The sequence below is a fragment of the Alternaria ventricosa genome (genome assembly GCF_023758065.1).
Source record: "Alternaria ventricosa strain BMP 2768 chromosome Unknown scaffold_17, whole genome shotgun sequence".
NCBI lineage: Eukaryota > Fungi > Ascomycota > Dothideomycetes > Pleosporales > Pleosporaceae > Alternaria > Alternaria ventricosa.
In genome coordinates, this window is record NW_026055697.1 from 498634 (window position 1) to 512514 (window position 13881).

General features: G+C 54.6%; 3 protein-coding genes across 3 annotated transcripts; 1 reads left to right on the forward strand and 2 right to left on the reverse strand.

The window, feature by feature from the left end:
- Positions 1–3330: 3330 nt before the first annotated feature.
- Positions 3331–4656, forward strand: J4E93_008627 (uncharacterized protein; the record flags this gene model as incomplete). Its single annotated transcript, XM_049346525.1, has 1 exon — positions 3331–4656. One exon carries the CDS (start codon positions 3331–3333, stop codon positions 4654–4656), a length of 1326 nt encoding a protein of 441 aa, XP_049196415.1.
- A 565-nt stretch (positions 4657–5221) lies between these two features.
- On the reverse strand, positions 5222–5546 carry J4E93_008628 (uncharacterized protein; the record flags this gene model as incomplete). The annotated part of the gene is made up of 2 exons (XM_049346526.1): positions 5222–5328; positions 5387–5546. The coding sequence occupies 2 exons, from the start codon at positions 5544–5546 to the stop codon at positions 5222–5224; spliced, it is 267 nt and encodes an 88-aa protein (XP_049196416.1).
- A 5796-nt stretch (positions 5547–11342) lies between these two features.
- On the reverse strand, positions 11343–12491 carry LAE1 (Secondary metabolism regulator lae1; the record flags this gene model as incomplete). The annotated part of the gene is made up of 6 exons (XM_049346527.1): positions 11343–11376; positions 11428–11853; positions 11906–12049; positions 12103–12140; positions 12197–12215; positions 12274–12491. The coding sequence occupies 6 exons, from the start codon at positions 12489–12491 to the stop codon at positions 11343–11345; spliced, it is 879 nt and encodes a 292-aa protein (XP_049196417.1).
- Between the last annotated feature and the right edge of the window lie 1390 nt (positions 12492–13881).

Consider the following 13881-nt stretch of genomic DNA (forward strand, 5'->3'; position numbering starts at 1 on the left):
CGCGAGGCTAGAGAAAGATGCGCATTTGCGGCTGAAGTTTGCAAGGCTGAACGGAGGCCATGTCATTCGCTTGCTCGGATCCTCGATCCGACCATTAGAGCATACTAGTTCACCTGTGTGTTCAGCTGGTGTTGAGTTGTGAATAGTCCGGCCTCATGTGATATTCTTCAAGAGAGCGGGCGTATTTCTCGCTTTCGAATGCAGGGCCTTTGTGTGGCTAGCTGTGTGGCTTTGCGCAGCGCGTCGGCGAAACGGTACGTAGCGGATGAGGTTTGCGTGTTGCTTGCGTGTTTGCTTACGAAGGAGCTCGTTTATCCGGTGCCACGCCCTAGGCCGCATTCGGCGTAGCGCTCGTTCTGAGGAAATCTTCCCGAGCCCTGGAGGTCGTCCAAAAGGAAACTCACGCACTCGAATGACCAAGACGCCCATACCAAGAAATGCGTAACAGAATGCTTATCGCGAGCAGAACTCCAGTTTACAAGATCTGCTACCCCACAAGTGATGGGCGTGGTGTGGGCCCTAGCGCCCACCCTCCGTCTCCACCTGGAGCACCGATCCTTCACACCCTCACATGGCCCGACTGCTAGCGCCATCGTCCCACCCAAGAGTTCTTGTTCTCCCGTGGATCGAGGTTTATAAGGTTGCGCAGCATGTTACAACGCGGGCGCCTTGCCCTTCATGAAGTTTGTCGGCCCTTTCAGCTCTCGACCCCGCGTCACAAGAGCACGCCGATGAAACCTGGTTGGCCAACTTTAAGAGCTCTGCCCTTGGCTCAAGAATGGAGCACGCTGAGAGGAGCGACGCGTCAAGGGTAGATAGGCCAAGCCCGCATTGGGTGTATCGAGCTGCAGAGCCAGCCTTGGGCTTCATCTGACGATGATGTAGCTACTTTTAAGGTTGGGTCTTCCTCTGTCTCTGCGAATCCGCCTTCCTCCGAGCTGCGCGCTCGAACGTGAACACTGCTTTCCTATCTACCCATCCCGTGGTCCTCGAGCCATACATTCCGTTACTCCGGGGTCACCACATGCGCGCAGTCGGTGATTGCGACACCCTTGGTATGCACGCAGCTTAAATCGGTCGACAAAGGAACTCCAATCCGCCGTATATACGCAACAGCTCGAAGCGCGCTCAAGCTTTGGTTTTCTCTCTTCTCTCTGTGTGGATATACCCTACCAGTCTTATTATTATGGCAAACAACACTGAAGAAGAGACGTCGCCGGCGAGTGTAAAGAGTGGTACGATCGTCATCGCGATCATCGTGCCCTCGGTCTTGATCATTTTACTCCTTACGCTGGTCATCATGTCAGTCTCCGCACTGGTGTCAGAGGACCTCATGCATGTCTAAGCTGACGATAGGAACCGCCGCAGGGGCTTCATTCTCCCACGATGCGTCCGCGATGAATCTACTCACAAAGAGAAGCGCTGGAAGACGCGGCAAGACGAGCTGGAGGCGCACATCAAATCACAAAATTTCTATGATTGGCTCGAAAGTCAAAAGGAAAAGTCTTCCGACTTATCGCAAGCATCCGATCCCCTGTGGTAAGTATGCGAGACAAGTCCTATCTGATGGGTGGACTGGACTGACTGTAAAACAGCGCCATCTGTCTTGACGATTTCGCCGAAGATGCGCAGGTTCGGGGCCTCCGCTGCTCTCATGCTTTCCACTCGCATTGCCTCGACGAGTGGTTCACAAGGTACAATGAGTACTGTCCCTTGTGCCATCGACCGATAATACCCGGGTCTCGGGCAGCGAGAAGAAAAGTCCGCGAAGGAATGGATCCAACCATTCCGGTAGTCTTAATGGTATAACTGCTGCAATGGACAATTAAAGACACAGTTCAAGCTTCGTGAGGCTCTTGAATGTCTGGAAGATGATGCACATTTCTACCAGATCTTGGCATAGGCTGTTTTGGGCAATCGAGAGCGACCACATCCGCGAACAGGCGCACCAGACTTTAGATCGAAGAGCCCGGAGCGATGCACAGCCAGGGCTTAGACGCAGCGGAGACGGGTTTAACAACGGGTTTCTAGGCGCTTCGCCTACACGGGAGCATCCGCGCCACAGCCGCGTACGGCTAACGGACGGTTCTCCAGTACCTGCCTTTCCAATTTTGAAAATGCCAGGGTCGGTGGAGTGGTCGGACGGAGACTATGAAGAAGTGGGTCAATATACTCAACCCAAGACACTATGCGTCTTAGGAAGAGCAATGGCCTTCCGCTCAGGCGTAATGATAGCACCATACCGACGAGAGGAAATAATTCGATGGCGATAGTCTAGGGTCATGGATAAATGAAGTCCCGAGATATAGGGGAGTAGAGCTCAGTCTACTAGATGCCCGGCATCTCCTTGTCTTGCCGAATTAGTTCTCGCTACATCGATTCGAATAGACACAACAAACGAGTTTTGAACCTCTCGCGAAGACTATTTGCGTCTTTTCACTTTCCCTGCAAATAGAGAGGGCATACAGACTTGGTCTTGATAGCATAGGCGCATGTTGAGATGCGGCTGCTATTAGTGGGGCAGCTGAAGCCGCTAACGGGAGTGTCGTTGGCTCCCGCTCTAACATGGCATCGTCTTCAACACACCCGCACTCTTTTCATTCCATGTCACCCTGTTATGATCTTCAGGCACAAGAGCGACGGCAATCCGAAAATAATGCGAAAAAGATATTGCTGTGGCTAGGACCTCGTAATGAGGCGCACGGCGTGCCATCGCTAGGATGGTTCCGGGCATGGAGCGGGGCGCAGGGAAATGTCACGCCACCCTCTGGTGGTCTGATCAACCTCTGCCTTGGTAATCTAGAACAGCGCAGAACAGGGCACAGGACAACATCCGCACAATTGCTGTACCGAAAGTCCCGTTGGAGCGACTGACATTTCTAAGGCTTTTGACTGCCTTTTGCACCTGCCACTCTCGATACTGCATCTTCATACCCCCTGACCAGTCGGTAGATCAAACCCGGTACGAGGAGTACCACGAAACGGTGTGGACTTCGCCTGTATTGACCTGCAACTACTGCCAAGCTGTTCCTTGGGTCTTACTCACCCGCCTTAACCCATCGCCTATTCCCGTGTAAAAACTAGAGAAACTTCTCTCAATCGCGTGGATACCTCTTCACCATCGACCCATGTTGAGTACCGACGAGCGTCTCTTTAACTTGACAAAGACAAAGGAAGTGCCCGCGTTTATAACCTCGACCCCAGCTCGACCCTGATCCTGCACCTCGCCCGCTAGTCTCACGTGTGGCTTGGCCAGGGTACCTTAGCGATTGTATCTCCTGATCAACGCGTGAGCTCTTCCGTGCAACAACCCACCCGCGGACTATCATCATGGCTCTCAATTGGGACGCATTCCTCAATACTGAGGGTTTCAACCTACCGAACGACCAATGGTCCGATCTTTTACCACCAACGTCTGCCCCTCCCACTTCCCAGATGCCTAAGTCGACCACCACCGACACGTCAGGCTCTTCACCTGAAGACGTCACCAATTTTGACTCCCTTCTCGGAGGAACATCAGGCGATCCTTACTTTGACGACTCGCTATTCCTGCCTAACGACTACTTTCTGGGCGATCTCGACGTTCTCAAGCCCTTTGGCAACAACATCGGTGGAGGGAGATCGACCAATGAGTCTTCACCCGAGCCTGTACATGGGACTGGTAACAACTCTACATCTCAGACACCATCAGACGTAAACGGCCTAGACCAGTCAGCCAACATGCCGCCAGCTCAGAGGCAAGCACTTCAACGTGCCAACACCTTCCCCAACCCTGCCTATGAATCTTTGTTTCCCAACAATCTAGATTCCGGTTTCGTCGAAGACCTCACCTTCCCCGACGGCCCGAAAGGATCATCTACCACCACCAAGCCAGGGCTTGAGAGGACTCAAACATCAACAACAACAAACACTACGTCGAAACGTACCAAGAACAAGCCTGACATACTCTCTGCCTGCTGGACATCGCCACTTTGTCCCAATCACGATGTAAATGGTTCACCACCTAACCCATCGACGTGCGGTGGGGGATGTGCTCCCTTTCTATTCGCAGACCAAGACGCTCTCCCAAGTATCAGCAACCTGCTGAATGACCCACAAGAAGTCACTGCCGAAGACGGTATAGTGGAGATCCAACCACGTCCCAAGAAGCGATCCGAAAGCGACGCATCAGCGAACGGTTTCTCAACCCAACAAAGAGAAAGCAAAGACACAACCACATCTCCAACAGACGACCGGCAACGAATGAAGAGCGAGACGACAGAAGACGCCTCCGCCAAAGAATCACCCCAAGCCAACGACGATGAGAAGACAAAGCCACGCCGACGACTGCCGCACAACCAAGTCGAACGAAAGTACCGAGAATCGCTCAACACACAACTAGATTCCCTCAAGCGTGTCGTGCCCTCCCTCCAGAACCAACGAGCATGCGACGGCGCCGATATCGAGGACCTACCCACACCCTCGAAGCCGAGCAAAGCAGTCATCCTAGCTTCGGCGACTGCCTACATCAAGCAGATGGAAAAGGACAAGAAGAGCCTGGCAGATGAGAACCAATTGCTTCGGACGAGGGTCAAGGCTCTACAGTCGCTTGTCAAGTGTGACGACTGCAGCTTGATGCAGTATGTCATGGATCTGAAGATCAAGCAGGCTAGTTAAAGACCTTCTGATTCTTTGGTTCCTTTTGTTTTTGTTTACGCGATGCTGGCATCAATACAGCATCTACTCGGCGTTGTTGGGTTTGGGACGAAAACATAAACTGTTCCACGTCAGCGGTCACAACTTCACAAGATGAGTGTTGCGCAATCGCACACTGATGATTAGTTCTTATCACGGCCGAACTTGTACTGGACATACACAGCGAAACGCTGCTTTGTAATGACAGGCGTTTTGGATTTGGGAGTAAACTGGTATGCGCTGGGTAAAGGCGCTTGAATGAGCTTGGGCGATGCCGTTGTCGCGGCTGATGCCATGAGTTCGTCTTCAATGTAGTTGAATACACGGCATCTAGACTTGACTCTTCCATCCAGCAGTCTTCAGCGTAACATGTGTGTACAGCAAGCTTCCAGAATGTGTTGCGACATTATGTTCTTATGGCCAAGCACCGGAGGTCACATCAGTACATCAAATACATGTCCAAACAAAGCCAGCCGCTATAACAAATTCGCCTTCCAAGCGGCGCAACACCCAAGAAAATATAAACCTCAAGATCCCCTATGCACCTTCACTTCTCACTGACCTCCATCACCGTAACTTCCACGCCTTTAGCCTTCATCTCCTCGATTGCGCTTGGCGCAACGTATCCATCTTCCTCTGCGCGGAAATAGTCAGCTATCTGGTCATCCTCTCGATCTCACAGAGGTAACAAGAGAATAGGAAGATGACTTACGCATCCGACACTGCACAAAGCCAATAGGATAGATCGGCCCGTCCCATCGATCCCAGCCTTCTTCATAAGACGTTATGGCAGCTTTCTCGCGCTCGAAAGCGAGGTCTGCGGCGGTGATTGCTGTGAGCTGGGGATTGGAGAGGACTGGTTTGGTGGTCATGATCGTTGTTTTCGTTATCGTTCTCGTCACTGTGGAAGATAGATGAGCAGCTGTAGACGTCGACGTTGATATCGATCTTATCGTTGTGATGTTATGTATGGGGCCTTAAGCAGAACCATCACATGTGCATGAAATACTCTTTCTCGTCCATACCACCTCCCCATCTCCCCGCAACACCGAACGTGGTGGTGAGACTTCAACTGCTGATACGGGCTTCGCGTGCATACACCCAACACGCGACATCGTATTCCATTCCCTTCACGCATTGACTTACCAACATCACCCCATTCTCCCGTTCTGAGTCCATGGTCTCTACTACATCAATGCAGTTGCACTATAGCTGTGCATGGGGGATTACTGATATGCAGGGATCGGGTGGCTGCCGGGAACACATGCCGCGTGGTTGTGGTGGCGAGACCGGCTGTTGCCGCCGCGAACCATCACGCCACTTGTCTCTCCACTATCGGGACCCTGCGTCGTTGTGTCGAACGACGTGCGCATATTGACAGCTGCGTTTGACGCCTATTTTCTCTAAGTTGTTATTTTCTGGTCACGGGTGAAATTGCCCGAGGTTTGTATACTGGATCGCCTGGAAGTCACACCATGGTGTTCTGTCTCGTTCGGTCATGGGATGTCTGGCAGACGATGTTGACGTAGTGTTGGCTCTGAAAGAGTTCGAGTATATACTACAGCTGTTTGAATGTATCGATACTGCTGTACTTATCATCAGCAAAGACGAGGATTCTATCACAGCTTCACCAATACCTTAACCACCAAACCTCTACATCACCATACCAAGCACAACTAAGCACAACCAAACATAAAGAGCGTACTACATCTTCCACACACCACCACATGTCACTCTACCCAAACATTCCCGACGTCTCAGCTTACAACACCATGCTCGCACAGCACTACCAAAGCCAAACACCTCACCTACCTTCCACTTCCAGTAAACCCACGCACTCACCACATCCACACCACCACATAACTTGCGATCACCTCTCCTCCGCAGTTCAAGACTTCTTCTCACACATGTTCGCGCCCGCATCACATCTCGCGTGTACATGTTCGACACCCTGCTGGGCTCCAGCCCCGCTGGCTCTATGCAACTACAACGCGCATGACGGGAAAATAGCGATTGTTGTTGGCAAAGATATTGTGGTGTCGGAGGATGAGCGGGAAGAAGACGGAGGACCGCTGTGTAGAGAAGCTACGATTGCTTCTTGGAAGGTGGGAGGGAAGAAAGAGAGGAGAGGGAACAGAAGAAGGAGTTTGACGTGGTTGGCTGGTGTGATTGGGAGGGGAGAGGTGTAAGATTATAATGTCTAGAGAAAGGAATGGGGTTGAGAGGAAGATGGGTGGATGTTCATTAAGTTCACTGCTGGATTTATAAGAAGCATGGCAGGGCTACGCGTTATAATCAATGCATACTATTGAGGCTCTGGATTATAGGAAGAGCAAAGCAACATACCTTCATGTTGAAGTTGGTTGATGCCAGAATAGACGTAGCAGTAGTGCTTTCCATCGCATATCTGCCTGGGCATATCGCACACCACACTATACTACACGCACCCACCTCCAAACGCCCATGTCCTTTCCACGTGTCTCCCCCCAAACAAACTTCAAGCCTTCGCGCCCCGAACCAAATCTCCTTTCCCATGTCCACACCCAAACTGCACTCAGACTACCCTCCCTAAGCGAGCCGCAGGTATGCAAACTAAGAGATCTTAACATCAACTAAAGCACGGAGTACAGCAGACTAGATCCTCCAAGCTAGCGGGAGCCAAGATCGACCGCACCTACTAGTGAACCAAAGCGGAAAATATCACGACCAGCTCAATGTCAAATAACGCCTGGGGGCTGGCCGCCGCAAGGACGGGGACTAAGAAAAGGCGTGATTCTAGCAGCTTGGAGTAGTTGGAGTAAGAAGTAGTGCGATGTTAGTGTAGTGGGAGGGAACAGGAAATATACGTGAGGCAGGTGACGCGCTTTGCGTACCCGGAGGTCTGTCGTATAGACTGAAGACTGGTGTTTGGATACGGAAAGATGCCGCAGGCCGTGGTGAGGTAGCGGAAATGAGTCGACCCCTTGTGAGGAAGAGCGGTGGCATGACTGTGGCTTTGCTCGACGATGTCAGTGCAATTTCCCCACGGACTTACTCGAGTTTCTCCACGGACTTTTCCTGCTTTTCTCCGCGGGCTTACTCGTACGCTTGTCGTTAGAGATGCGTAGGCGGCTTGACGACTCACCCGTTCACGGCCGGGTATACGTAGGTACGTACCTCTCTCACCTAGACAAGCTGCAATGCGAATGCGACGACTGGCGTAACGACCTACCTCACCGACGATCATCGGCAACGCGAATATTCCTATACCCACGCCGTGGGCTCATGAATCGCGTCATCGGAGGTGAACGGCCTGGATCGACGGCTATGCAGATCCCGCAAACGCGGTACCGCCGTGTAGAGTCAAAGATGCGACGCAAGCAGTGTCACAAACCACTGCCACCTTCCCAGTTCTTGCCTATTCTCCGATGCCAGACCCTCGATTCAAGATCTCCTCTTAACCGAGTCGAAACTAAACGTACCAAGCTTTCCGCTAGTAAGTATGCTAGAGTTGCTATAAGAGCACTAGCTTTAGCACCGGAGTGTTCGACCCTGACCAATGGTTAGCTTTGGATACGTCCCGGTGAGTAAGCGTCATTGCAGAGTGCGTGGTTTGTTGTGGAATATCAGAAAAGTTGAGAAGATTCTTGGTAGAATATTGCTGGTTTTTGAAAGCACTGTTCCTGCGATCCACTCCCCCATGCGGGATGAGGGAGCGGAGAGGAACTCTTATGGCCCCAGCGTTTGTCATCATAGTGGGGGTCCGAATGAACGAAAGTATAAACTGGAGTCGGAAACTTACAGGAAAGCGGTCGAGTAGGGTGGCATGGTGCGGAATGTTTCCTCAGTGTAAGCGATGGGGATGTGAACTGACTGAGTCGAACGGACGGACTTCGAGGGAAGAGCCAAGTGGGTGGGAACTAATGCGGACCATCTTCGGGACCTGCGAGGGATCCGGTCCGTGGGGCCAGTCACTCTGCAGCCTGACTGGCTGGCTGGCTGATCGTGTAAGAGGATAAAGCTCATTGGATCCGTGGAGCAGGATCAAGCAGAATCAAGCAGGATCGAAAGGCGCGCCCTTGCATAATGTAAAATGTCGCTGCCTCCGAGAGCGAACAAGATGGGCCGAATATAGCAATCCATCGTTGTTGTTGCTGGGAGCTGGGAGCTGGGAGAGGATCCGAACGGTTGGTTGTAACCACGCCACCAACACGTCGAAGGACCAGGCAAACGGTTGCCGCTCACCGGCAGATGGGCTAGTGTAATCCCATAACGTCGTGCATATGTATTCTGCAGCAAAGATTTTTTTCGACCTGACAGCTGATGCGACTGGGACGGAGCGCGGAGAGATCAGCGAGGCCAAAGTTTCATTTCCACCATTCTCTGCTAGCACCGGACAAGTGTGTATATCGCACAGCGATTAGGTCGGCGACTGCGGTTCGCAGCGGGCGAAGATTATCCGGGAGAGTGGTAAGATACAGGCGGCGTGGTGACAGGCGGAAAAAGTGGCGCAGGACCGGCGCAGCACGTCGGTGTACTATGTGAGATGCTGCGCGGCAGGACCTCGCCATCGGTAACGAGGGCAGCGGAGGGTGGGAATCGCATCATGAGCTGGGTCCTAGGGCGGAATAGAGTTTGCAGCGCCCGCCAGTCACATTGGCGGTGTATAGGTTGGATTGAGGAGGAGTTTGGTAGACGAGGTGGATGCCTTGATGGTGCGCACATGGCTGTCGCGTCCGCTCGAAAGGAGGAGTGATGGACGCAGGGCAGGACGGAATCGGCGGAGGTGAAAAGCGGTCCCCTACACGTGCGGCTCGGTTGCGGGGATGGGGAGGCGTGGTTCTCGGAGGAAGCGCAGAGTCCGGTGGTCTGGCGAAAGGCGATGGCAGATGCAATACGCGATTGTGACGAATTGGCGGTCACGATGCAGGCAGAGCGCGTCGGCAACGCCTGCTCATGCCGATGTCGACCGGCGAGCTGTCACGGCGGTGCCGGACATGTCAGAACATTGTGCGGCGATCACTGACAATGGTGTGCGCATTACAGGCTGAGGGATGCTCCGAGAAAGGACCGTGGTTATCAAACATGGTGACATGGCGCCTCTCCATGTCGTTAGCAGGTCGCGCGAACGTGACGCGTTGTTTGGTTGCACGCGGCGCAAGATTGCGATGCGTCGTGGATGGGGGTGTGGGCAAAAGGGAGCGCGGAAAACATGGGTTTGCTTTCCGTGGGTGCATTCGCATTTGCAGTGGCATGCAGCGTGCGTTGGAGTGCGCGAAGACCGGAGAGTGAGTAGGTCCGAGTCCAGACGTTGGATGCAGTGATGCACCCTTTCCTCCTACGAGTGGGCGGCCGGCCGTTCCTTCCCTTCTTCCCTGGAGGGTCCGCGGAAGGTACCATACGCGGGATACGGGAGAAGCCTCAGAAGCCTCGGCCGGCCCAAAGCATCGGAACCCACGCCTTTTCCCTCGCCCTCGCCCCCATTCCCACCCCGCATACCACCACCTCGACAAACTTGCTGCCTCTGCTGCAAACGTCATACGAGTCATGCACTGAACTCTCGCGCTGCTAGAGTAGGCGCGCGTCGGCGCACATCGTAGTTGCAGCCGTCTAGTATATCGTGCATGCAACTGCATGGGCGATAGACACCCATGTTGGCCATGGCATGCTGCAGCTCGCTTGCTATTATTGCTCCAGAATGGATCGGTCCGGCACCCTGGGCCTCGAGAGGCAGCGATGCAACACTGAAACAATACGCGCCCATCTTATGCGTCCCGCCGTCTTGTGTAGAAGCGCCGCTGGGTCTCCACCGTTACAGATCTTCAAGAGGGCATCCTGGCCCAGAGCCAAGAGTGCCCACCACGTCGGAACGGCGACGCGTGGCAGCAGCGTATAAACCACGGACAAGTGATAGAGCGCATTGCCACCTGTGCGACGTCATGGTCCTTCCCGGAGGGTCGATACTTCCGACAGACTTTCTCAGGAGAGGCGTTGCGATAAACTCTATGAGAGGAAGTGGGGGTATATTCCAGCTATTATATACTGCTCGTGCTATCGAAGAAAGGGGACACACCAAGGGTCCTGATCGCTCCGCTAAAAAAACAACAACATGCTCGTCAGAAAGGAGCCAAAAGGCCGCATGCAATCCACCATGATTCGCGTCGTGTGCGCTGCACCGACGCAAAAGGACGTGACATGCACAACGAAGCTGACGCGCTGAGACCGCCATGCTCTCGTGAAGATATAGGCAAACAAATCGTTTTGTCGCAAGGAAACCGAGGTATCAAGGTATCATATTCTTAACATGCCGTAACGCCAGACTGGGGTAGTCGCCCAAAGAAGACCCGATTTTCCCTACCGCAAGATGCGCCATTAGGTGAAGAGCAAGTCGAAGAGCAAGTCGACGCGAGGAAAGGCAGAAGAGGCAAAATCCCCCTGCTCCGAGGTGGTTCGCGCTGGTGCGTGAGCCATGGGATCGGCGAAAGTGAGGCTAAAAATGGTGTCGCGGAATGCACAACATCCTGGAAGCATCTCTAGAGTCCAGGTGTAACGAGGCCGTCGCGTTGATGCGCTCGATAGAGCGTCGGGGGAAAGCCAGTCCGGGCTAGGTGGGTGCCTGGCAGGGGCTACCTGTGTAGCGGGCAGGCAAACTATCCATGAACAGAGTGGTACAAGGGTGGTGCGAGATGCTACTGCTGGGGACGGCGGGCAGTCCAGATGTGGCTTTGGGCCGGTCAGTGGGCGTGGGCAGGCGCGGATTGGTGCGTGACTTACATGTTGTTGTACGCATGGATTTTGCGGTTGCAAATTTCCCTGCGAACACTCTCGAGCACTGGCCTGACATGCGCGTTGAGGTCCCACTGATAGACCCTTGTGAGAGGTGCGAAGGTTAGCGCCTCCAGACCCTCGGTCAGGCCCAAGTTGTACCACCTCCCAATATCCTTCTGGTGCGGGTCATTGGGCCATGTGTTGTAGGGGACGCGAATAACCGTCTCCTGGATGTCGATGAAGCCGGCGGCCTGCAGCAGCTGGCGGGTGCGGTGTTCGTAGGCGATTGGGCGCGAAACTCGTTGCGTGGCGTCCGCCAGCCAGCCGTACCACTTGGTGAGCATGCTGTCCGGGGGCAGCGTGTAGTCGTCGCAGCGCGGCTCCATGTCGATTTCAATGTGCTCTATCCAGCCGGTGCCGGGCTTGAGATGTCTGCGGCAGTTAGCAGGGGCGCCAAAAGCGAGGGTCTAGCGAGGGCGCGCACGAGTAAATCTTCTGGTAGAGTTCGGGCCAGCTCGTCACGCTGCCGCACGCCATGCGCAGGTGGATCAGGTCCCAGGAATCTTCGCCCAGCGTCCATGGGCTCTCGTAGTCGCGTGGCACTCGGAATCGCAGGTTCGGGGGGATTCTGCGGGGGCTGCATCAGTGTCAGGCCGGACAAGCGACGGGCGGGCGGCATACTTCTCAGGCTGGATATTGACGAGATCTAAACCTAGGACCTGCGCAACCATGTCAGCCGTCTGGCAGCAATGCGTCATGCCTCAAGTGGGCGCACCTCGGCGTTTAGGTATTTGCTGCACGGGCGCGGTTAGCCTTGAGTCGGTAGCTCTCTGGCTGCTTTGGCCAACTTACTCGGCCATGTCAATTGCCCAGATGCCCGTCCCACAGCCTACGTCGAGGATGCGGGGCTGCACGTTTGGCTGCGTCAGCACCGGCGCCTGGTGCAGCTGCCCTCTCCGTGCGACGGCAAAGAATTGGTGGTAGATGTCCATGCGGTCCTTCTCTGGCTCGTCGCACGGGTACATGTAGAGGCCTCTCCGGAAGCCATGGTACCAGCGGCCATTTTCCATGTAGTTGCTGTTCTGAGCGGGCACGGGCAATCTGCGGGCGAGGGTCAGTCTGCGGGCGTGGTACGGAGAGCGGGGGCACACACCCATTCGAAGCCATCGTGACCATTGGAGCGAGAAGTATCGACAGCGAGGGCAGACGGCTAACGTCGAGCGAGGGCGGTGCTAGGGGCCAAGTCGTCGTATGCGCTGATCATGGGACAATGACGGGGACGCGGAAGCAGGGCGCGCTGTCGTTTGGGACGTGTACGGCGTCGAGTGCGGTCAGGCGTAGGTATACTGCAACAGTCCAGCAAGGCGATCTCAGTCATCAGGGCAGAGCGATGCGGGAGGTATTTAAAAGCGGACGACCCCTGCAGTGCCTCCGTCAAGCGCGACTACGAGTGCTGACGCTGGGTCGACCACAAGCAGGCCGGCATCAATGCAAGAGGCAGTCCGAGGTGTGCTCCACTCATCTTTTGCACCTCTCTGGGACCCATCGGCACGCAGGCCATAGCTGAGCTACTATTAATTAGGTGGCCCTGTCCATGCCACTCGCGCTCGGAGCTGGACCCAACCAAGTCAAGTCTCTTCCGGCTACCACAATGGCGGGTGCAGTCGTCTCTCGGAAGCGCATCCGTGCACTCGACTGCCTGCGAGTGCCTACCAATCTCCTAGCCAGTAGCTCTCCCTATCCATGGCATGTCGTCTGGTAGCAGCACACACCGCTCCCCACGACCGCCATGCCTCACCAAGACCGTCATGCGCCTCACCCTCAGCATCACCATTCGCATCAATGGGACCGTCATCGCATGCACCACCATAATGCATCCCCAGTGTTGACCACCCCCTTCCTCTTGGCCGCCATGATGCCGCAACGCCCAATAGAGTGGTAACCGACCTGCGCGGAATCCCGTACCATGCTCCACTCGAGCGAATAGCATTCTCGTCATTCACACACACCCTGCCGGTTCTGTGCTCGTCGTCTGCCGCTTCAGGACACCATCAGCCCTCAGCACGCTTGTCGGCCCAGGCGACGCTTTCGCGTCCAAGACCGAAATGACTACTCAGGTGATACCATTCAGGCTGGATAATCTCCGCGATCCCCAGCAGCAGCTCAATCACCATGGTGCTTACGCGAGACGAGTACCGAAGAATTGCTTATCCCAGCGGACCGTCAGGCTGCATGCGCGTTTGCCCGCCTGGAGCGTTTAGAGCACGTTGCGAGCATAGCACAAAAGCACTCTGGGACCGATCCCACTGCCCCAATACTTGCAACCAGGTTATGGCAGACCACCGTTTCGACTGCATTGTCGACACAAGTCTCGTTGCAGCGCCGCGCGCCGTTCCGCTGCCGACTGGTCGTTCGGTACAGGAAGGGTTGCGCAAGGGGCCAACCCCGCCTGTCTGTCGG